Source organism: Pezoporus occidentalis, unplaced genomic scaffold (genome assembly GCF_034315485.1).
Source record: "Pezoporus occidentalis ecotype Australia unplaced genomic scaffold, CSIRO_AGI_Poc_V1 ctg338, whole genome shotgun sequence".
Taxonomy (NCBI): Eukaryota; Metazoa; Chordata; class Aves; order Psittaciformes; family Psittacidae; genus Pezoporus; species Pezoporus occidentalis.
In genome coordinates this window covers 216,933-239,473 of record NW_026915355.1, presented here as the reverse complement: position 1 = coordinate 239,473, position 22,541 = coordinate 216,933, and the positions used below count along the sequence as shown (strand labels likewise).

At 56.4% G+C, this 22,541-nt stretch overlaps 1 protein-coding gene across 5 annotated transcripts; it reads left to right on the top strand.

The window, feature by feature from the left end:
• The first annotated feature begins 1,123 nt into the window (after positions 1-1,123).
• On the top strand, positions 1,124-21,747 carry LINGO3 (leucine rich repeat and Ig domain containing 3). 5 transcript variants are annotated; one of them, XM_062629444.1, is made up of 4 exons: positions 1,126-2,162; positions 4,696-4,774; positions 10,265-10,368; positions 19,159-21,747. In XM_062629444.1, the coding sequence occupies exon 4, from the start codon at positions 19,193-19,195 to the stop codon at positions 21,008-21,010; it is 1,818 nt and encodes a 605-aa protein (XP_062485428.1). In that variant the 5' UTR covers positions 1,126-2,162; positions 4,696-4,774; positions 10,265-10,368; positions 19,159-19,192; the 3' UTR covers positions 21,011-21,747. The 5 variants fall into 5 exon arrangements, with proteins under 5 accessions (XP_062485433.1, XP_062485428.1, XP_062485429.1 ...); XM_062629447.1 differs by lacking the exon at positions 1,126-2,162 and adding an exon at positions 2,768-2,878; XM_062629445.1 differs by lacking the exon at positions 4,696-4,774.
• The last annotated feature ends 794 nt before the right edge of the window (positions 21,748-22,541 follow it).

The window sequence follows — 22,541 nt, the reverse complement described above, 5'->3', positions numbered from 1 at the left end:
GCACTGGGGCTGCCAGGGCCCTGGGCAGGCAGCGAGAGACCCTGGCCCCTGGGCTCAGCAGGGGAGCTCCCACAGTTCTCAATGGGAGGGAAACTGGGGGCAAAAGGGAATTTACCTCCCTGTTTATTGGATAGATGGTTTTCTCCCTTGGCACATTTCAGCCCAAAACTGGGATTTTGAGCGTGTGCCAGAGCAGCTGTGATTTTTTTATTTCTCTCTCGCTTATTTTTTTTTTTTTTTTTAGTTTTTAATCATTTTGCTGAGTCTGTGTGAAAATGCCCCAGAAAGCACTAAAACTTGTCAAGATGCTTCCAGCTCGTGCCAAACAGCTCCTCCAAAGGCAGAGACCCTCCCCGGAGCATTGCATGGGACAGCCCCAGCCCCAGGGCCCTGCCTCTTCTGTGCTCTTCCCCTCCAAGCTGCGGGGACAGGGACACCACGACAGGAGGAGATGACATTTGTGCTCCCCTCAGCACCCCAGATGCCATCGCCCTCAGCAGGGAGCAGGTTCTGGGTGTGCAGAGGACAGGGGGGCCCTGGCCCAATCTGTCCCCTCTCTCCTGGCATAAGGTCCTTTTTGATGAAATCCGATTTGAATTAACTGGAGAACCAGATCTAGTTCTGGTTCTGGATGGCCCCAGGCGGCCTCATGGGGCTCCTCTGACCTCCAGTTCAGGGTAGCAAAGCATTAACCTCAGCCTGGTGCCTTTTCTCACCATCTTTGTCCTGTTCTTTCATTAAAGCCCAAAGTGGTGCTAAAGAGGCATCAAAACTAATGGGAGGAGGTGACAGCCAAGTGCACCCAGAAGGGGAGAGCAGGGCTGAGCTAAAACCCAAAAAGCTTCAGAAACAACCTGTCTTAACCTGGCCACATCACTGGTCTGTGCCTTGGTTTCTCCCAAAGTACAATAATGGCGTGAAGGGGGCACAGTGAGACATAAATAACATGGGTTTCAGGTGAGAGGCTCAGGAGGGGACAAGGATGAGGTGGCCCCATCCAACCTGGGCTCCCCTGCTGCATTGCTAGCACTCTACCCCCCCAATCAACTCTAACCGTGGCCGGCAGGCAGGAGAGCATCTTCCATCAGACCAAATCAGATCAGCACTTGGCTCCCAGCGACAGGAGCACGAGCCACATGAAGGAAGCAATTCCCCCTGCCCCTTGATTAATAACAAGGCAGATCTGCTGAGCGAGGGCCACGCTGCTTAATTGACTCTGGTTTTGAAACAGCAGCTTAATAACTAGGTTCAAATTAGCCAGAACCACCTTTCCATCCCGGGGAACAGAAAGGAAATGGGGATTGCTTCGGCATGCCCTCCTCCCACGGCAGCCTCTTTAAAAACACATCTCCAATAAATCAGTTACATTTCTCATGCTCGGATTTGGGTTTTCATCTTTTTATTAAGCAGTTAAATTGTTACCGGTTAAAACAGCCATGAAATTCCTTCACAGCCATGTAAATCCCCTGGCTTTAACTGCAGATCCAGAGATGAGGCTGGGAGGAACCTCGAATGGGAAAGCCTGAGATGCTTGTGCCTGCAATGAAATTATAAATCCACATCCCAGAGCAAATGAGCAGTAGGAGGCAGCCAGAAATCACCATCAGCAGAAGCGCTGGGCTGCAGCAGGGGATGGAAGTTGCACGTGGAACCGAAAAGGCACCCAAGCTGGGAGAGCTGTTGGCATTTTTCCTGACAACACCCTGCACAAACGGAGTCACTTCGGGCAAGAACATCGAATAGGGGAGCCCCTGGCACTAAAGCAGCCTGGGATTCAGTGCTGTGCCCTGCTTCTTACCCCTGATTCCGTCCCTCAGTTTCCCCATCTGTAAAATGGAGGATGTGCTGCCAACCGCTGCTTGAAAACCACTGTCGAATGCAGAAGATGTAACTGAATCACTCAGGTGATGCTCGTCGGCTGTCACACAACAGACCAAGGGCAGCCCGTGTCCCCTGAGCCCTGCGACCCACAAGGCTAATGCCAGCCTGGACCAAGCAGTGATGAATAGAGAAGAGCAACATTTCTGCCCTGGAAGGATTTCAGCCCTAACAGGGGAGCTGGGCTCTCTCAGCCTCAAAACCTAATGAACCACATCGTCTGTATTTGTGGGAGGCTTCAGCGAGAGCAGAGAGGGGCAAGAAGAGAGAAGGAATGGCTGATGGTGAGCACAGTCTATACACGGGATATGGGTGCTGGTAGGGCTCACTGTGCTGCTACCCTGTGAGCCTGGCAACTTCCCGGCCCTACCTTGGCTGCAGGTGAGCTGGGCACTGCTGTGAGGGACAACTGAGCCTGCTGGGGGGGGCACGAAAGCAGTGTTGGGGGCTGCGTGGGTGCTGTTTGTCCCTGTTTCTCTGCTGATGGGAGGAACTGGCCGTGCTGGCCCATAACTACCTTTATGGGGTGCCCCCCCCCCAAGGGCAATGAGGTGGGCACCAGTGCCCTGTCCCAGGGCAGGCGGGGAGGGTGCCAGGGGCTGGGTCGGGGAGGGTGAACCCGGTTTATGCTGGCGCGGGGTCGGGGCCGCCTGCGGGCAGCCGGGGCTGGGGGTGTCCGGGGGGGACCCTTCCGCCTTCGGCCACAGCGGGGTCGGGACCCCCGCTCCCATCCGCGCGTGTGGCCGCGGGCTCTGCCCGCAGCAGGGGCCGCGCATCGCCCCGGTCCCGCTTCCCCGCCGCGCTCCGGGGCCGGGGGCGGCTCCACGCCCGCTCCGCTCCGCTCCGCAGGGCCGGGCACGGCGGGGAAAGGCACCGCCCCCGGGGCCGGGCCGGAGACGGGCCGGGGTCCGTCCGGAGCTGCCGCCGCGCCGCCCCCGGGGCTGCGGCTCTGCCCGCGCCGCCGCCGCGCCATGGGCAGCCCGGGAGCCGGAGCCGAGCGGTGAGTGCGGGGTCCCGGGCAGGGGGGAGGACGGCGCCGAGCCGGGTCGTGTTGTACCGGACCCAGCCGGGCCGGGGGGAGCAGAGCCCGGCGGGGCGCACACGTGGGTGCGGGGAGCCCTGCACCTCAAGGGGCCACGGTCTGAAACCGGCTGCGCGGGGCCGCTGCCCGCAGCCCGGGGCTGCAAGGCCCCTCCGCTCCCCGCAGCCACCGGTGGTGCCCGGGAACAGGGGCTCAGCTCCGGCCGGGGGGGGCGGCTCGGCGAGGGCGGCGGTGGCGGGCAGGGCTGTGGTCCCCCGTGCTGGGTTGGCACCGGGGCTTTAAATGGCCTCAAGCAGGCGGAGAGCTGCCCGGGGGTCCAGCGCGGACCTGCCCCGCTCCATCCTGTGCCGCTCGGCCCCGGCGCCCCAGGGGTCTGGTACCCGCAGTCAGCGCTGGGGCTGCTGCTCGCAGCTTTTCCCTGCAGACCCGAGTGAGCATCTGAGGTCTGAGCATCACCAGGCGTCAGGAAGGGTCTTCCCCCCCTCCATGTCGTGTTGCTCCTCTTTTTCCCCCAGTCCTGCAGGTTCTTGCTCCTTGTCACCCCAGGGCCCTGCCTGTCCCCTCCTCTCAGCATCCTTGATTTTAGGGCTACGTGGATTCTCCTGTCAAAAATCCCAGGGCTGGTTTAAATGCAAATGTTACCGGGGTTGTGTTTCTCAGGGAAATGGAGCAGGCAGCATTCACAGCAGACGTGGCTCCTATCGCCGCTGTTCTGGAGGAGCAGCCTGCCTCTTCCTACTCCAGATCCAGAGTACTTTTTGTGCCAGTTTCTTAATCCACTTGCAAAGCGGATTGAGCTAAAACCTGCCAAAAGGTGCTCTAATTCCCGCAGCGTTCGCGCAAGGGAGCGACTGCAGAAGAGCAGCTGCTCTTTAAATCCGTGCCCAGCCTTACCCTGAGATGAGATTTTGGGGAAGGAGGAATGAGCCGACAGGAGGGTAGAGGGTAACAGAAGCAGGCAGAGCGCCTGCAGAATAGGTGGAGAGCGGATTGGTGTGTGGACCTGCAGCCTGGCAGCACCCAGGGCACCAGCCCATCCCTTCGGAGTAAAGAGTGCCCTGAGAAGCTCAACTCCGAGGACACAGTGGGGTTGGGGACACTCAGGGGCCTGGAGACGACCAGCCTGGGCCTTTCAAAGAGCTCCCACTTGACGCTTGGTTTCATGGCTTCGTCTTGGATGCCAGGGGGATGCTGCTCGCTCTGGTCCTGGGCATGCACTGCCTAAGTGCTGGAGGCCGCCCTGCCTGGAGCGGGCTGCCCCGGCCAAGCTGGTTTACCCAGGTCCAGCCCCGTTGCTGGGAAGGCACCAGGAGAAAAGCCACATCCAGAGACAGAAAGTTCCTACAAACAATCTCTCTCAATCAAATCGCAAGGAATTAAAACACCCTGGAAAAGCAGAGCTGCCCAGCAGCTCCCAGCAAGCCCAGCAGCTGCTCAATGCAATGTATCCACGGGCATCTTAGAAGCTGGGGCCAGATTCTGTTATTGGCCTTAAAAATGCAGAACTGCAGGTTGTGAACCCCACGATATCCTTTGGTAAAGGGGAGGGGGGAACCTTGGGGCTTTGCACCCCAAAGCTCTGCCCTTTGCCACTGCTTCATCATCCCTAATGCCGCAGGATGGAGATGGGGTAAGGTCCCCGCACCCCAGGGCATGGCAAGAAACGTGGTGCATGTCCTCTGAACAGGAGAATAATTCAAGATGTGTTGGGGAGGTGCCAGTTTGACAGCCTGTGATTGATCTGGTTTAATTTGAGCTAATGTCTGTATCATCAGCGTTTCTGTGGCACTCATTACGGCGGAGGGGAGGGAGCAGAGTTGCTGCCTCTTGCTGCTGGAGGCTTGGCAGTGCCAGGTGAGTTATGGCCAGAGGAGCTCGGAAAAGTGGCTTCTCAGCCTCCCAACATTTCTCATGGTTTGCAGAAAACCCATTTCTCAGAGGTTGTAAAAACCCACTTGGGCACCTGCAACCTTTCCCAAAGCCCCTGGTCCTCAGCTGAGCTAAGATTGAGGGGAAGATGCTCTCAAACACGGCAATGCCCAGTCTGCAAAACAGCACCCTGAGAGCAGGGAATGTGTTCCCACTGGCTCAGGGAAGAAGCTTCATGAAAGAGTTGTGGCTTTGGGGCTTAAAAATCAGCAGATTTTGCTTTTATCCTGCCCTGTTGGGAGGAGGGAGCTGGGGGAGCAGAGAAACCGGGGCTGGGTTGTGTTTCACCCATCTTGGGCTGCCCTTCCAAGCTGCCCCTTTGCATCAAAGTGGCTGAACAAGGGACTCACCACAGTGGCAGAGCGAGGGCATCTCGCAGGCATGGCCATATCCTGCACCTCCTCCTGCTGCTGCCAGCCTCACCCTTCCCAGGGGATGCGCTTGTGCTGATCCCTCGCTGAAGATAGCAGGGCTGGGGGCTTTATTCCTATATTTTTTCCTAGCGTTTTGAGCTCAGGAATGTCTGTTTTCATTAGCTGTGTTAATCCTGCATCACGAGATAGCGCATCCCTCGCTCCAAGGCCCAAACCTAATCACTGCGCTTTCCCTCCAAGCAGCAGCACGGGCCCGAATTAAACGTTGAATTTGAAGCCTGATGGTACGGACGGGCAAGAGCACTCGGTGTTTAAAGGCTTTAAATCGATGCTGTTGGAATCGATTTCTTTCAACTCCTGGTTGTTATCTCGCTGCTGTCTCACCCCCGAGCATCCCACCAGGGAGCGGGTGGCCCTTCAGTGGGACCCGAAGCTGCCATAAGGCAGGAGGAGCAGTCAGTGGCAGAGGAGCTGGGCTGCTCCGGCAGATAGGAGCCACGTCGCTGCTGCGTTCACATCCCTGGGACAGGCACGAGCTGTTGCTGTAGCCCTGGAAATAACATCAGGAATGTGAAGAACATGGATGGGAGCATTTTGCGTGGGCAGCCTGGGTGGGATGCGTTGCCAGCAGCATCTCCCCAAGTGCCAAATCCCACATCTCAGAGCTCAGGGACCCCAGGGCCAAGCGAGGCCGTATCTGAGCTTGTCCCCAGCTATCCCTAGTCACCAGGTGGCTGTAAAAAACCCCAACATACATCCCGTGCCTCAGTTTCCCTGCCTGTAAGTGGATGTAATCTGCAGGCTTGGCTTTGTAGGTTGTGCACTCTCTCAGTCAGCCTAACTCCTGCTGTTAGTCTGTGTCTGAGCTGTAAAACAACGATTGAATTGCCTGAGAAGGGTCCAGGCAGCATCCTGCTGCATCTCTCCAGTCCCCAGGCAGGGGCTGCAGCATGAGAGCAGAAGGTGCTGCCGAAGGAGGTGCTGCTGGAGCCCAAAGGGCCGTTTTGTGTGTCCTGGAAAAACACCAGAATGAACAGGGGAGGGCAGAAATGTTCAGAGCAGATTTGAGAGGAGATGAAGGAAAGCAATAAAACCTGCAAGAGCGTTTGGAAAGGATGCAGAGAGCCGCTCCGGCTCGCTGCCGTGGTAGGGAATTCATTGTGCTGTGGGCATTATTGGTTGACTTTTCTGGGAGGCTATTTTTGAAGTTTATGTAGGTTTACCTAGAAAAACAAAGCAAATGCTTCCATGAGGGTTGGCCTGGGGGATGCAGGACCAGGGATGTGGGACAAAGCGGGGCTGGACCACAGCATCACTCAGCGTTGGCAGCGTGCACTGGGCTGCCAGTGGCAATGGCATGTGCTAGTTTGTCCTCCTTTTGATCCCTTTGCTTTAAGTCGTGATGCTTTGGGGCTGTAGCTGGATCCCTGCGGTGGCCTGGGGATGCCTTGGGTCTGTGGGGTGTTTGAGGTGGGGGCTAAATCTGGGCAGGATGTGGGTCCATGGCTGGTGTGGGTGGCAGAGCAGGGAAATGGTACTTGTCCCAAGCAGTGAAGCTGGCCACAGCCCCAACACATGCCCTCCTCCTTCCTGCAGCATCTCTCTCAGCCCAGCTCTTTCCTTGCTTTACTCCCCCTGAATTTTTCATGCCACCATGAGCTCCACTGCAGTTTGCAGCCCCATCCATCATAGGGGCTTGTTTTTTAAAGCTGCGTCCCAGCTCTTAGCAGCTTGGGCCTGGAGCACTGGGGCTCCTTGTTCAGCTCCCAGTGTGCCAGCCAAAATAGCAGCGGCCACGTACCGTAGTGGAGAGGAACAAGTGTCACCGAAAATTAAAATGACAGAATCCAGCATCAGGGTCTCCGAGGGTTTGTGCTTTATTAAGCAACAGTGAGTTCATGGGAAAGGACTTTCACCCAGAGCACCGGTTGTGTCTACAAGGAAAGAGAACCGGGGACTATATTTAGGTTCAGCCATGTGCTGGGGCAGCAGGGCCAGGCACCATGGGAAGCGAGCCCTGTCCCTGCAGCGCCTGGGGAGGATATGGGGGGGATGCAGGGACCAGGAGCTGGGAAAGGTTCAGCTCTGAGATGCTGCAGAGGTTCCAGCCATGGTGCTGCAGGGGAGGAGAGCTGGAGGGTTCCCATTGCCAGTGCAGTGGCCTGCCAGGGGTGTTGCACACACCAAGCCACCAAGCACATGTGGCCTGGCTGGAAAAGTCCCTCTGAGAAGCATTCATGCTGTCTGCAACCTGTTCATGAGCAGCATCCATCCTGCCACTGGGTTAGGAGAAAAAGGGGGGGGGTCTGCGACCCCGAGCGTGAGCTGATGCTCACACCCATCAGTCCCTGCCCGATGCTGTGAGGTCCCTTGTGTGATTCTGCCTCCCTGAAATGTGGTTTAGTGATGATGAGGGTTATTTAATAGATCAATGTTTTATCACTTTGCCTTAGGGTCTCCCTCTTTGCACCGCCCCCTCTTATTAAAAATTCATTATTTCTCCCAGATACTGTTGCTAGAGGGAGGCAGAAGGAAATGAAGGATGATCTTAGAAAGGAGGATGGAAAATATTTAATAGGAAAGGAAGAAAGAAACGGTTGAAACAAATATTGCCCTTCTCACTGCCATGGGCATGTTTGAGCCCAAGTGCTGCCAACAGACTTGAGGAGGTCGTGTGGGACCTGGGGTGAGCCTGGGGTCCTGCCTCTGCCTGGGGCTGTGGAACCCATCACTATGGAGGTGGCAAAGCTGCCTCTGTCTTCAGAGCGTGGGGACATCATGGTTGTTTCTGCAGCAAATGCTGGCAGATGTGGGAGGGAAGAAGCAGAGATATGGTGGACCTGCAGCAGGGCAGGGGGATGCGCCTGACCTCCAAATCATCTCCCATCTTTGGCATCTCCAGAAAAGTCTCCCTGAGGCCTCGCTTGCTTTTCCTGGTCAATTTGGGTGCTGTTTCTGCCTGGGCAGATGGGAAGGTTCATTTGCAGACTTAGAGGGGTTGATGGGCTGCGTGGTGAGGGACCAACTCACCTGGCTCTGCGACACCAGGAGCTTTGGCTGCAATGTGGAGCTGTTGGGCAGCCGGATCAGCTCTAAAATAACCAAAGTCAGCAGAGCATCAGCGTGCTGCCAGTGGGGATGGACCATGGATGGACTGAATAGGACCTAGGTGGGCTTGGGAAGGCGTTTTCCATCTTCAAAAGGCCTCATGAACATGGTCCCTACAGTGCTTCTTGCAGGTCAGTGACCATCAGGGGTTTGCAGAACCGCAGTTGACCATCCCATCCGAACTCCATCAGCCAAGTCTCCATAGTGACTCTGCTTCATGGGTACTCTTAATACCTCAAATTAGGCTGGTGGTTTTGTTTCCCTTTGTGGGGAGCACCGAGTTCTGTGCCCACAGCCATACCCTGGCTCAGTGGTGCAGCCAGAGGAGCAAAACCATGAGGGTGGTTGATGCTTCTGGCCTCTTTTCCAGAGGGTCACCCGGTCTGACCTTCCCCGTGTGCGGGACAGCTGGGCACCAACTCTTCAGTATTGGCAGAATGAGCTATTTTGTATTTTTCCATTTAAATCTCATTTGAAGGAAAGTCCATCTGGTTCCCTTCGTGCTGCCAGAGGAAAAAGGCTGCTCTTGGGTCAGCTTTTTCAGGGCGTCTCCTCTCTGGAAACACAGATGGGGACTGTATGGCCAGGACCTCCATCTCTTCTCCTCTGTGCCACAGCAACAAGGTGGGGTGGAGCAGGGCCCCCATAATTGAATGCTAATTGGGGATGGAAAAGGAGCAGGGCCCTGCAATTGCAAACAGAAGATGGAAGTGACATAAATGAGATCTAAATTGTGACCTTTTTCCATAAGCAGGAGTATTAACTAGGTGTGACAAATGAGGGGGGCATGATCTTGCCTTCATTAGTCCTTGTGCTCAGGGCTGACATGGAACTGGAGCCTTTGTTCTGCTCCAGGGAAGTGCAGATGTGGCATCCCTCCATGCCCGATGCCCCAGCAGTGTGTTGCTCCAGGAGTCAGTTTGGAGGCTGGAGCACTTCAAGGGTCCCATCATCACTTCAAGGGGCAGTTTCCCTTCTTGTCTTCAGGATCACTTTATTTGCATCAAGCACCAGCCTTGTGCCAGAGGAATTTCCAGCTTAAGGAATGTCCTGCTGGGGTTCAGCACCACAGCCTTTCCCCTGCCTTGCTCAGCCCTGCACCACATCTGGCAACCTCTGGAAATTCAGGTTGCTTGCTGTCGCAGTGGCAAATGGGGTTGTGATCTGATGGATGAGTCTCATCCATCACCGGACACTCTCCTGTCACGGCTGCCAGGTTGTTTTCCCATGGATTTCCCCTAGGGTTCTCCCTGGGTCCTGCCTGTTGCTGGCCTGTGAGTTATGGTTCACAGCAGGACATGGGCAGAGTCACCAGTGTGGGGATCGCTTGATGCTGGGCTGGGACCTATTGATGCTGAGGTCCAGCTCAGTGACTTCCCTCTCTCCAAAGACTCTGGAGAAAGAGGTCTTTTCTCCCTTTTCTTTTCCTTGTGCAGACAGATGCTGTTTGAGGGCCTTTCACTAAGAGAGGATTTCACTGATGATTTCAGATGAGCAGCCTGTGACACCCCCTCCACAAGAATGTGTCATTTTTATTGTTCATATTTCAATAGCTAAAGGTCAAGCACAAGCCTGGCCAGCTGGAAGGCTGATGGTAATTACTCTAATGAGCAGAAGTCTCTGGCTTAGTGCTCCCTGCTACACTCTCCAGATGCCAGGCAGTGCAACACTGCCTGGCCAGACCCTGGACACTTGGGTTGTTGTGGAGGGGCTCCTGGGGTCCCAATCTCTTGTTGTATAATTTATATATACAAGCAGGCAAGCTGCAATGGTCCGGTCGCACATCAGGCTGGAGCAACACTGAGGATGCTTCTCCTCTCTGGGAGGTGCCTGTGTCCATATCCTTGGGCTTTGGGGGTGTTTATTTGGAATTGCTGTGCTGGACACTGTGGAGGGGTGATTTACAGTTGTCTCCTTGTGCTGTTTTGTCCAGAGGGGCTGAGGCTGGCTGTGCTGGATGCTTTGCTACTTAAACATTCCTGGTCTTGGATGCAACAGCAGACCCAGATGTCGGTGCAGCCCTGGACCTGCAGAACGGTGAGTGCTTCCCTGGGCTTGAGCGGGGTGAGGCAGGGTCAGCATCATCACTGCTGTTGCACCCCATGGGGTTTGTACACTTGGATGCTTGAAACCCAGCTCATTTTTAACTCATGGCCATCCCTGCTTGGTGGCATTAGCTCCTTCCCTGTGCCCACCTTCCTTTTGTAGTGTGGTACCATCAAGCCAGAGGTTTATCGCATGTAACAGCTGAGAAATCTCCTGCCTGACCCCAAAATGAGCAAGAATTAACTGAAGTGGGGACATAATGCGAGGCTCAGGGGCGTTAAGCTCTGGTACTCACTCCGAGGTTGCTGGCAGACAGCAGTGGGGACCCAGCCTTGGATGCACTGGGATGCACGTGCAGCATCCGTTTGAAGAGCAGCAGTTCAGCTGGACATGGGAGTCCAGCTCCATCCTGGGAGAGGGGCTCTGGTAACTTTGCCCTTGCCTTGCTGTCAGGATGCCAGTCAGGGAGTTAGATCCAGTCCTGCCATCCCTTTACCCTCCCACCAGAGACTTTTGACTTTTGAGAACCTCTTTGGGGCTGCATATGGGAAAGGAGATGCTCTCCTGGGTCCACAGCCACAGCTGATGCCCCGAAGCTGTAGACGTGGGCACTGACGCCAGTGTGTCTCTCTCCAAATGTCACTGCTGCAATGTCCAGCCTGGAGGAGATGGGGGGGGGGGTTTGCAGCTGAACCCCCCTGAGGCTTGGCTGGCTCTCTCCAAATCTGAGCAGTGAGGCTGAGAGGGATCTGTTCTGCCCAGGGCTTGGGCAGGCCTCGGATGAGCCCCTGTACCCCTGCCCTCAAGGGCTGGTCCCACTCCCACCTGCAGGACAAGGTATAGGTTTGCAGTGTCAGACGTTATTCCACCCTGTAACAGCTTTTTGCTTTGTTTGCTTGCTGCTCCCATGATCATAATGGGGCTGGCAATAAAATTTCCAATGCAGCAGCTGTAGGCAGCTCTTAAGAAATGCATCCAGCCCAGGACTGATGCTGAGCAGAGCCGAAAGGAGGAGTGAAGGCTGTGGCTCCCCTTGTGGGGGTCCTGCTCCAAGCAGGGTTTCCAGCAGCTCAGAGCCCCCACATCTGCACATCGCACCCTTCTGCATGCACAGAGGTTTGCTCACAGAGCTACGAGCTTGTTTTCCCTCTGGAGAGCCAAGCAGTGGTGTCGGAGTCGGGTGGTTTTCCACCCATGGCTTCCTCTCCCGCGCTGTCCTCGGAGCAGACCTGAGGTAAGGAGACTTTGCCATCCAAGGTCCAGCGCTGGCAGCCACAGGCATCGATCAGGGTGTGATTTATGTGCCAGCCCTCGAGGAGCTCAGGCCAGCATCACCGAGATGCTGAGCTTAATGAACAACCTAATGTACGAGGGCTGGCACGCAGGACCAGGGGGACAAATGGGGTCATTTTGGGACAGAGCCTGCAGGAAGCATCTGGCTCTTGGGCTGCAGCATGGGAGCTCCACCAGCAGCATGAGGGGGGGGCTCAGCCAGGCCAGGACCACGGGGCTGCTGCTCGTGTGCCAGCCCAAGCCCTCGTCATGGCCCCAGGCAGCATCATCATTCAGCTTTCTGCAAGGTGGCTAATTACAGCGTGTGCCTTTCTGTTAGGATTATTAATCATCCTGCTCCTGCACTTTGTTTGTTACAGAGCTGCCTGTGTTAGAGGAGCGTGGGCACAGGGTCCCTTCATGTGCCGAGGTGGCACGTTCCATGCTGCTTAGGAGCCCTTCTAGGGCTTTGCACCTTCGGTTTCTGTAGGACACGGGGGCTCCCAGCATGGGGGGACAGTGTGGGGTGTGTCCCCCGGCAGCCCCAGTGCTCTGCTGGGGCTGTCCTGCTTGGGCAGACTCCAGCAAGCTCCCTCTGTCCCCTTCCCCGTGGCTCCAGCCCGGGCACAGTTGGCTTCAGTGCTTTCCTCTGCCGAGGTTTTGCTCCCAGGCTGTGTTAAGCGATGAGCTCGTAAATCGGGCACCGCGCACCGCAGGAGGCAGGAGGGGGAAGCAGCTGCAGGAGAAGGAGCAAATTCCCCTCTCTCATTTAATGATCTTTATTTGTGCCTCCGTAGGGGAAGGAGCCCTTGCCAGGAGCATAGCCCTGTTTTCCAAGATGCTCTGCTCGTAGCCAGGATACGTGCGTGCCCGACGGTCACGTCTGCGCTGGCCGGGGCTGTTATGGGCTCGTGGTTTGTAAACCTCTCAGCAACGTCGTGGTGTGGGATTTAAAACAGACAGATGCCAGGAGGACACTTCCCAGGGGCTCAGGTTCCCCATCCCTGCGCCTAGTTCAGATTTGGTTCAGATGGGGAGCTTCGGTTCAGATTTGATTCAGATGGGGAGCTTTGGTTCAGATTTGGTTCAGATGGGGAGCTTCGGTTCAGATTTGGTTCAGATGGGGAGCTTCGGTTCAGATCTGGTTCAGATGGGGAGCTTCGGTTCAGATTTGGTTCAGATGGGGAGCTTCGGTTCAGATTTGGTTCAGATGGGGAGCTTCGGTTCAGATCTGGTTCAGATGGGGAGCTTCGGTTCAGATCTGGTTCAGATGGGGAGCTTCAGTTCAGATTTGGTTCAGATGGGGAGCTTCGGTTCAGATTTGGTTCAGATGGGGAGCTTTGGTTCAGATGGGGAGCTTCGGTTCAGATTTGGTTCAGATGGGGAGCTTCGGTTCAGATTTGGTTCAGATGGGGAGCTTCGGTTCAGATCTGGTTCAGATGGGGAGCTTCAGTTCAGATTTGGTTCAGATGGGGAGCTTCGGTTCAGATCTGGTTCAGATGGGGAGCTTTGGTTCAGATTTGGTTCAGATGGGGAGCTTCGGTTCAGATTTGGTTCAGATGGGGAGCTTCGGTTCAGATCTGGTTCAGATGGGGAGCTTCGGTTCAGATCTGGTTCAGATGGGGAGCTTCGGTTCAGATTTGGTTCAGATGGGGAGCTTCGGTTCAGATTTGGTTCAGATGGGGAGCTTTGCAAAGCCCAGAGCCCCTGGGCTGTCTCCTGCCCTTTGGTGGGAAAGGAGGAAGGTGGTTTTACAGGGTAGTGTCCTAGACCCAGGCTGCCTCTGAGCTCGTTGTTGGGTGTTCTCTTAGCTGGGTGGGTGCTAACGGACAAGGATACCAAGGGGTTTGTGGCCAGCAGCTGGTCCTGGTGACAGCCAGCGATGGTAAAACATCAGGGGGAAGTCCTGGGGATGTGGGATGTCAAGTCTGTATTTCCCTTCCAGACCCTCGTCGCCCTGCCCATGATGTTAATGGGCTTCTGCGCATTGAAAGTTCTCACTGTGAACCTTTCCATTTGCTGGGAAACCTCAACAAAATAACTCCCAGTGCCCATGTGGGGACCAGTGCCACCGCCTAGAGCCAAGTTCAGCTCATGTGTTTCCAGTGGGCGCTAGTGGAACACTCACTGGCACCAGAGTGGTTTTGGGTGCAGCTGAAGACAGGGAGTTAAGCTCAGCCTTAGCTCCCGTGTGGTCCAGCAGATGACGAAGTTGCTGAGATCCAGGTCGGTTTGCTCTCAGCCAACATTTCCTGGTAGCAGTCGAGATTCAGATCTGGCTGATGGTTCAGTCCAACTGCTTGGGTCGAAGTAAGAGTAGAGCACCCACTTGTCCTGCTCCCCCTTCCCTGGTTTTAAAGGCGTTATTCACCTTGGTAGAGAAATAAAGATGCTCATGGAATATTAAATACCTCCCCAAAGCCCCTGTTGCTGATGAGTGGCTTCTGCACCTCGCTCCCTAGTACATGCAGTGACCTTTTAGAAATGTTGAACGTTGTGGTCGTATCTAAATGTCTTCTCCCCTGGGAGAATCTTGTGGAGATAGAGATTCAGACATGATGTCTATCAAGAAGAAAAGCAGATTGCGGCCAATCTGTGGCTGCCTGCGCAGTATTGCCTGGGCCATGTGCTCAAGAATCATAAGGTTGTCTCTAAAAATAAGCGGTGGCTTCTTTTGAGTTGTCTCCTTGGCATCTGAGCTCATTAGGGAATCCTCGTTTCTGGGTTTTCACAGTATTTGTGAGGGCTGGGAATTTCCACATGGAAGGGAAGTGGTCGCGGCTGTCGAAGACTCAGGATGGGGTGGGAAGACGGCTCCATGCAGACGTCAGTCCTGGCTTTTCCTGGGTAGAAAGGGTAAATCCTCCCTCTGCTGAGAGCTCACACAGACTTCCTGCTCCAGCATCGTCTCGGCTGGCCCTGAGACCTGGGGCTGTTGAGCAGGGGTTGATGCGTGAGATGCAGCAGCTGCCAGTCACCAAAATAACTCCCTTCTAGAGAAGGCTTTCATGTTTCTCCAGCAGTCCCTTTGAGCCGTGCTTCAGGACCCTTCCTGCAGTGACCCAGCCTCTCTCCTCACACACATCTCTCCTTTCAGGCTTTCTCTCCCTGTTTCTGCGAGTTGTCAGGAAAATCTGCTCCTGTTTGAGCAGCCTCACAGGGACACAAAGGTGTCTGTCAGGAGCACGGTCACCCCTGCCACCGTGGGTGTCCCAGCACCAACCCAGCTGCTCGGTTCTCCCCGGTGCTCCTCCTGCCCCAGCGCGGCTTTGCAGGACAATGAACTGACCCAAAGGAATGTGCTCTGGGTGCACCAAGAGCAGCAGAGCCGGGGGAATTTGTTCCCCCAAAAGACTCCGATGGGATTAGGAATAACTCCCGGCTAGATAATTCTCCATTAGGTCTGGTGATTGATTTTCTTCCTGCTTAGCCCCAGCTCTCACCTCCTCTCCCCGTTTCAGCTGGATTATTCTCATGCTAATTGCCTGATCTCCAGAGCCTCCTTGGAATGAGGCAGACACATCACTGGCCTCCTCTGACCCTCTGAGCTTTCTGCCTTTTTGTTTATGCCTCAGCTCTGATTTAATCCCCTCCGCTCCCCATCATAAGGTGGGTCACGCCTTCCAAGAGGGAAAACATGCTGGTGTAACTCCTGGACCCAGGGAAGGTCCTAGGGATGCCCCTTCCCCTCCTCCCTGTCACCTCCATCCTCTCCATGCCCCCTGGTCTTTTCCAGGGCTTTTCCAAGCTCAGTGTGGCCATAGACCTGCTGGGTTTGCAGACTCAAGGCAATGGATTAAATAAAGGCACAGGTTTATTTTTGAGTGATGGCACAAGAAACCTCTGAAATGCAGCACAAGTCACCATCGGGACGTTCAGGGTGCCCGTCCTCCACTATAAACCCATTCCAAGGGCAGTGGGTGGGTTGAGTCCCAGAAGAGCCATGGAGCCTAGCTGATGCAGCCGTATTCCCATTCCTGGTAGTCAAGTTGATAGCCCAGGACCAAGGAGCACATGGAGCTTGTGCTGAAGGTGAATCCGAGACCTTCCCCTGAGCCATCCTGGTACATGTCCTTGTAGACAAGACCCTTAATGACATGGGTTAGTGGTGGCCTTGGCAGTGCTGGGGTAAAGGTAGCTGCCTCTGCCAAGCTGCTGCCAAGCCGCTGGCACTGAGCCTGATGCAGGCAGTGACTGGGACACTTGGCTGCCAGGGCAGGGCTGAGCAGTGAATGGGCATCACTCGGGGTGTTTCCAGCAGCATTTGGCTGCTGTTGGTGTTTGTAGGAGCCCTCTCCTGTCCCGTGCCAAGTTTGGGACCTGCTGACACCGGTGCGAGTCGCTGGCACTGCCACTGCCCTGTGACCCGTGCGTCGGGGCACTGATATTATCCCTCCATCAGTATTTTGAGGATGAGCCTTTCCAAAAGGCATGGGGGTCACCATTTGCAGTGGGGTGACTCGGGCTTGGCCTCGAGCAGCAGCAGTGGGTTCTTGAAGAAGGTCTCAGCAGGACCATTTTGCATCCTGCAAGTCAGGAAGAATAAAACAAGACGCTGCTATGACTGAAGTATTTGTACTTGCACAGTGTCAAAAGAGGGGAACCTGGAATTGTCAACCTTGGCTTATTTTCTGGTCTTTATTCAGAAAAAGGGAGAAAATGGCAGCTGAGGAGCCATTGTTCTTAGAGGAGGTGATTGGGCCAAGCGTGTACACCAAAGCAGGAGCCATTTGAATGGGGTGGAAGAGACCTTGCTCCCTCCTTTTCTCTACAACGTGGTGGTGCAAGGGAGCAAAACCCCACCTGCAGGGGCTGAGCATCCGAGAGCCGGGTGGTTGAAGAGCACCGGTTCCTCCATGCTCTGACCCTGCCTGCTGGGAAGCACCATGGTGCCGGTGGCTGGGACAAACTGGGCTCCGTGGCCTCACATCCTGCTGGGAAGGGAGGGGAGGAAGGGGTCAGAGGTGGTCCAAGCTTTCCCCCTACCCTGCCACAGCCCCTCGGGTTTTCCCGGCTCCGTTCCCCATCCCTGCATGCAGCAAGCGTGTTATTTTTAAAACCGAATTAGATGCAAGGAGAGCCTCAATCTGAGCCTTCAGCTAAAGGCTTAATTGGCCTCACTCCCCAGGGACCAAGCTGCACTATCGGGGTAATGAGCTATTAATAAACAGCTCTGAGCTCGGCTCTGCCTGCGGTGGATGGGGATCACATCCCCCTGGTTGTCACTGCAGGGGACGCGGGGTCTCTGTCACTGGGCTGGCTTCTATGGGATGTCCTGGAGCTGGCAGGGACCCCCACGGTCAGAGCTGGCATCAGCCACCATGGCTCATGAGAGCTCCTGTCCGCCTGGGTTTGCTGGGAGGGGGCTCATGCAACTCCCCCCATGGGCTTTGCTGAGGGTTTCAGGGCTGTGCCCAGCTCCACCGGAGCACCCATGGGGCAGCCGGGGTGGCCGATGCTCTGCTCCAGCAGCAGAGCGGGGAGGAGAGCCTGGGGCTAAGGCTCCCGCTCCCCATCTGCTGGGTAAAACAATGCCAGTGGGTTCAGACCTTTGCTTAGGGGATCAGGTGGCCGGAGTAGTAACCAAAAGTGGAGTAGGGTTACCCCGGGCTCATTCATAATGAACACAGCACAGAGCTGGCGTGCTTCGGGCTGCCTTGGGACAGCGGTGTGGGCAGGGAGGTGAAGGGGTCAGGATGCAGCCAAGCATGGGAGACCCTTATCCTGGCAGTGGTGCCTGGGCACATTTGTTTAGTGTAGAGACACTAAATAAGAAGTGTTATGAGACGTTGGGAGAGCTTTTTCCTTGTGGGTTTGCAGGTCGTGCCTGGCTGCACCCATCCTATCCAGCCCCGTGGCAGAGCAGGAATGGAGGCTTCTGAACTAGGGGGAACCAAGCAAATCCTCCCCCTGAGCCAGCTCAGGTTCCCGAGGCCACCAGCCAGGCAGAGCCCATTGCAAAATGGCTCTTGGCACGGCTGTGAGCAGCCTCCTTGAAGGCAGAGGCTGCCGAGCAGCTCCAGAGCAAGGAGCTCTGGTCCTCAGGCATTTAAGGATCCCCAGTCGCAGGACACAGGGGTTTGGGTGCAAGTTGTGAAGCCTGAGCAGTGCTGGAGAGAGGGCTGTGGGGCTGGTGAGGAGAGAAGGAGGAGCTGGGATGTGTGGCAGGGGCAGCAATGGGGTCTCTGGTCCCACACTGCTGTCCCACAGCAAGGAAGGACGATGCTGCAAAACCCCTCCCTATGGGAGAAATGATAACACCTCCCTCTTGGTTTGGTTTTTTGGAAGAGGAAGGGGAATGTGTCTTGCGCCACCACTCCAGGGTGCTCCCTCCTCCATGGGGGACAAGGATGGGGGATTCGGGAGGAGGTGGTGCCTTATCCTCTTCCTGCTGTGGGCTTGCCCCAGCAGTTCCCACCATGTCTCCTGGTGGCAAGCAGCACCTCCTCCTCTATCCCTCCATCACCCCCTAAAACAAGCACCAGGCACCTTATCAGAAGCTTGTGGGCAGTGAGGACAACCACCTCTGCAGGGGTGGCTGGAGGGGCTGCCTCTGCCCTCTCTACCCCCCAAATTGCCTTTGTTGGGCTGAGAAACAGCCCGCAGCACCCCAGCCAAGCAGCTCTGCCACTTAATTAGGTTAATGACAGTGCTTCCCTGTGGAAAGGCAGCTGAGGAGTTTGCAGGCCCTGAGAGGTGTTTCCAGGCAGCCTGGAAGATCTGGGGCATGGGAAACAGGGAAAGGGAAGCAGAGAAAAGGGAAAGCAGCAGCAAAGTGCTAATCCCTGGGAAGGAGGGCAGCCAGGCTCCGCGCAGGATCAATGCTAATCCCTCATCTGAGACGCTTGTGCCCATGGATGCTATAATCTCCACTCCAAGAGGGTGACGCTGAGGACAGGGACAGGACAGGTCCCTTTGTGCAGTGCTGAGCATCTGCTTGCCCTGCGGGACCTCACTGAGCCCAGGGCCTGGGAAGGATCTGTGCCACTGGATGAGACCAGGACAGGGAGCAGAGGGGCTGTGGCATCCCACCTGTGTCATGAGTTTGCAGGGCCTCTGGCTGCATCTCTTTGCTCCTACACTGCCCTGGGGGGTCTGTGTCCCCCGTTATCCTGGGGCACTCATGGTCCCCATGCCTGTGTGTGCACTGTCAGTGGTGCCCAGCAGGCGTAAGCCAGGCAGGGAGTAGAGGCTGGGATGCGAGTCTGCTTCCATGTCTCCTCTTGCAGGTCTCTCCCCCTGCCTCAGTTTCCCTGCTCTCCTAACAGCACATGCAGACAATGAGGCTCGTTTAGCCCAGCTTTGCACAGGGCACAGTCACTGGGTCACACTTGAGATGCTGAGGGTCCTGCAGGGCTTCTTGCTGGGGGCTGGGACTTCATCATTACTACGGGACATGGTTTGGGGAGAGTTTTCCAATCTCAGCCCACACGGGTGATCTGGGGCTGGGCAGGACTTTGTTGGCTTCCCCCAAGCTCGCTGCTGACTCCGCATCTCTCTCCCTTCCAGGCGCATGGGAGAATGGTCGTGAGCCCATAAGATCATGCTCTACACAATGAGATGTTGGCTCCCGGTCCTGGTCCTCCACCTGGTGCTGCTGAGCCCCCGGCGGGCGGCCGCCTGCCCTGCCCGCTGCGAGTGCGCCCCGCAGATCAAGTCGGTGGTGTGTCACCGCAAGCGGCTCACCTCCATCCCCGAGGGCATCCCCACCGAGACCAAGATCCTGGAGCTCAACAAGAACCGCATCCGCTGCCTGAACCCGGGGGACCTCTCCCCGTACCCGCTGCTGGAGGAGCTGGATTTTAGCGAGAACATCATCTCCAATGTGGAGCCGGGCGCCTTCAGCAACCTGTTCAACCTGCAGACCCTGCGGCTGCGGGGGAACCAGCTCAAGCTCATCCCGCCGGGGGTCTTCACCAAACTGACCAACCTCACCCTCCTGGACATCAGTGAGAACAAACTCGTCATCCTGCTGGACTACATGTTCCAGGACCTGCGAAACCTGAAGAGCCTGGAGGTGGGGGATAACGATTTGGTGTACATCTCCCAGCGGGCCTTCTCCGGGCTGCTCGGCTTGGAGCAGTTGACCATTGAGAAGTGCAACCTGACCTCCATCTCTGCTGAGTCGCTCTCCTACCTCCAGAACCTGGAGGTGCTGCGGCTCCGGCACCTCAGCATCTCTGCGCTGGAGGACCAGAACTTCAAGAAGCTCTACAACCTCCTGCAGCTGGAGATCGACAACTGGCCGCTGCTGGAAGACATCTCCCCCACCAGCTTTCAGGGCCTGAACCTCACCTTTCTCTCCATCACCTACACCAACATCACAGCCGTGCCCGCTGCTGCCTTGAGGAACCTGGTGTACCTCCGGTACCTGAACCTGTCCTACAACCCCATTAGCACTGTGCTGAAGGGCTCCTTTAAAGACCTCATCCGGCTCCAGGAGCTCCACATCGTGGGTGCTCTCCTGATGTCTGTGGAACCACAGGCTTTCTCCGGCCTGAGACAAATCCGGCTGCTCAACCTCTCCAGCAACTTTCTCTCCACGCTGGAGGAGAGCACCTTCCACTCCGTCAACACGCTGGAGACGCTGCGGGTGGACAGGAACCCCCTGGCCTGCGACTGCCGCCTCCTCTGGATCCTGCAGCGGCGGAAGACGCTCAACTTCGACGGGCAGCAGCCCATGTGCTCCTCACCGCCCGAAATCCAGGGCAATGCCCTGCGGGACTTCCCGGACTCCGTGCTCTTCGAGTACTTCACCTGCCAGAAGCCCAAGATAAAGGATCGGAAGCTGCAGCACGTGACGGCCCGGGAAGGACAGTCCGTGTCCTTCCTTTGCCGGGCGGATGGGGAGCCAGACCCCTCCATTGCCTGGGTGTCCCCCCAGCACCGCATGATCACCACCCGCAGCACGGGGAGGGTGACCGTGCTGCCTGGGGGCACCCTGGAGATCCTCTTCGCCCAGGTGCAGGACAGTGGCACCTACATCTGCATCGCCAGCAACGCCGGTGGCAACGACACCTACTTCGCCACGCTGACGGTCAAGGGGCGCCTGAATGACGGCTCCCACTATGCCAACCGGACTTTGTACCTCCATGAGTTCAACGACACCTCTCACAATGACACGCAGGTCTTCTTGAAGTTTACGTTGGACCTCAAGACCATCCTGGTCTCCACGGCCATGGGCTGCATCACCTTCCTTGGCGTGGTGCTCTTCTGCTTCCTCCTCCTCTTTGTGTGGAGCCGGGGCCGCGGGCAGCACAAGAACAACTTCTCAGTGGAGTACTCCTTCCGCAAGGTGGACGGTCCCACCACCACCACCGGCCAAGGAGGAGCCAGGAAGTTCAACATGAAGATGATCTGAGCCTCTCCTGGTGGAGAACTGTTGTCTGCTGCCTGGCCATGGGCACAGCCGCAGGAGGATGGGGCTGGGCGATGTGGGAGCACTGGTGATGTCCCAGGGCTGGCGATGGGACGTCGCTGTGCTGGGACATGGCCGGAACCATGGTCAGAACCGCATGGACCTTGGGGTTGGAGAGCGATGACCCCAGCCCCATGGTGAACCCCAGGGGCACAAATGGCTCAGGGGCCATCCCGGCTCCAGGGGCTCCCAATGTAGCCAACATCCTTGCTACCAACTATGCATTTCTCCAGCCAACAAATCAGCAGCGTTTGGACCTGGGAAAAACAAACTGATTCCCTTTTCTTCCCCCTTTCCCTTTTTCTTTTTTTTTTTTTAAAGACTCTGGAAAACTTTCCTGGTGGTCGGTTCTGGTTCTTCTCTTTTCTTCTTGTTGGGGTTTGGGAGATTTTTGGTCCAATGATTTATTTTTTTTTTTTTAATGAATTTCCAAGAGAAAAGTCTTCCGTGGCGATGCGGGACTGGGAGAGGCACTGGGGGAGGTCGTGCTAAGTCGGGGTGCCCCCCAGCCCCTTGGCAAAGCTGGATCCCCAAAGGCGCATCTGTGCCTGGAGAGTTTCCCATCGGCAAATTGAAGACACGGCATCTGCAAACGTGGGTGCCCAGGGATGCTCCTGCACAAGCAATAACAACCCACCCAAAGCTGGGCTCTGAAGAGGCAACAGCAAGAAACAGAAGGGGGAAGGAAGGCAAAATGAGGCCAAGGTCATTAAATGAGGAGGAGCAGCCCTGGGGTGATGCAAGGCCCTGTCTTTGCATCCGCCCAAGCCACCGTGGGAGCAGCAGGGTGGGGAGTCAGGATTCCTGCAGTGCAAAAGGCGGTTTTGGGTCCATTTTCATTGGCTTGCAAAGTCTGCAGCAGAGCAGGAGCTGGCTCGTCCTGTGCAGGGGGGCCCGTACAGCCCATGGAAGAAGAGAGAAAGGCTTGGAATGAGCCGCTCAGGAACCAATAGCAAAAGCAAATACCAGGAGAAGGACCCGGCTGGCACCTCCATTGTGTCCGCCTGGATCCTGCACCCTCCAGCGCTGAGGACCAGGGGTCGGTGTCCCTGGGCTTGGCTCCTTGCTGCCAAGGGGACTGTTCCCGACTTCCTACCCCACCCCTGCCCAGGGCAGAGCTGGCTTCAGCTCAGGGATAGGATTTTGGGTGGGAGAAGGAGCAGAGCTGGCACAGATAGAAAGGAAGAGCCTGGATGGGACCTAGACGAGTCAAGGAGCCCATCACTTCCTCCTCTTCCTCTTTCTTCTCCTCCCATGTGCACCCATGGGAGCTGCTGCACGTCCCACCTCTGGCCCCGTTCCTGTGGGCACATCTACCTACCTGGATGCAGGGCTCTGGGAGCTGGAGAAGGCAGTTGCCCATCTCCTGCTGGGCATCCCTGGGCTTTGGGGGCTGCACTGGAGGCAGGGGCTCCCGAGGGGTCAGGGCTTTGCTGCACAAGTGGCTGCTCTGATGCTCCCCTCTCGCACCAAT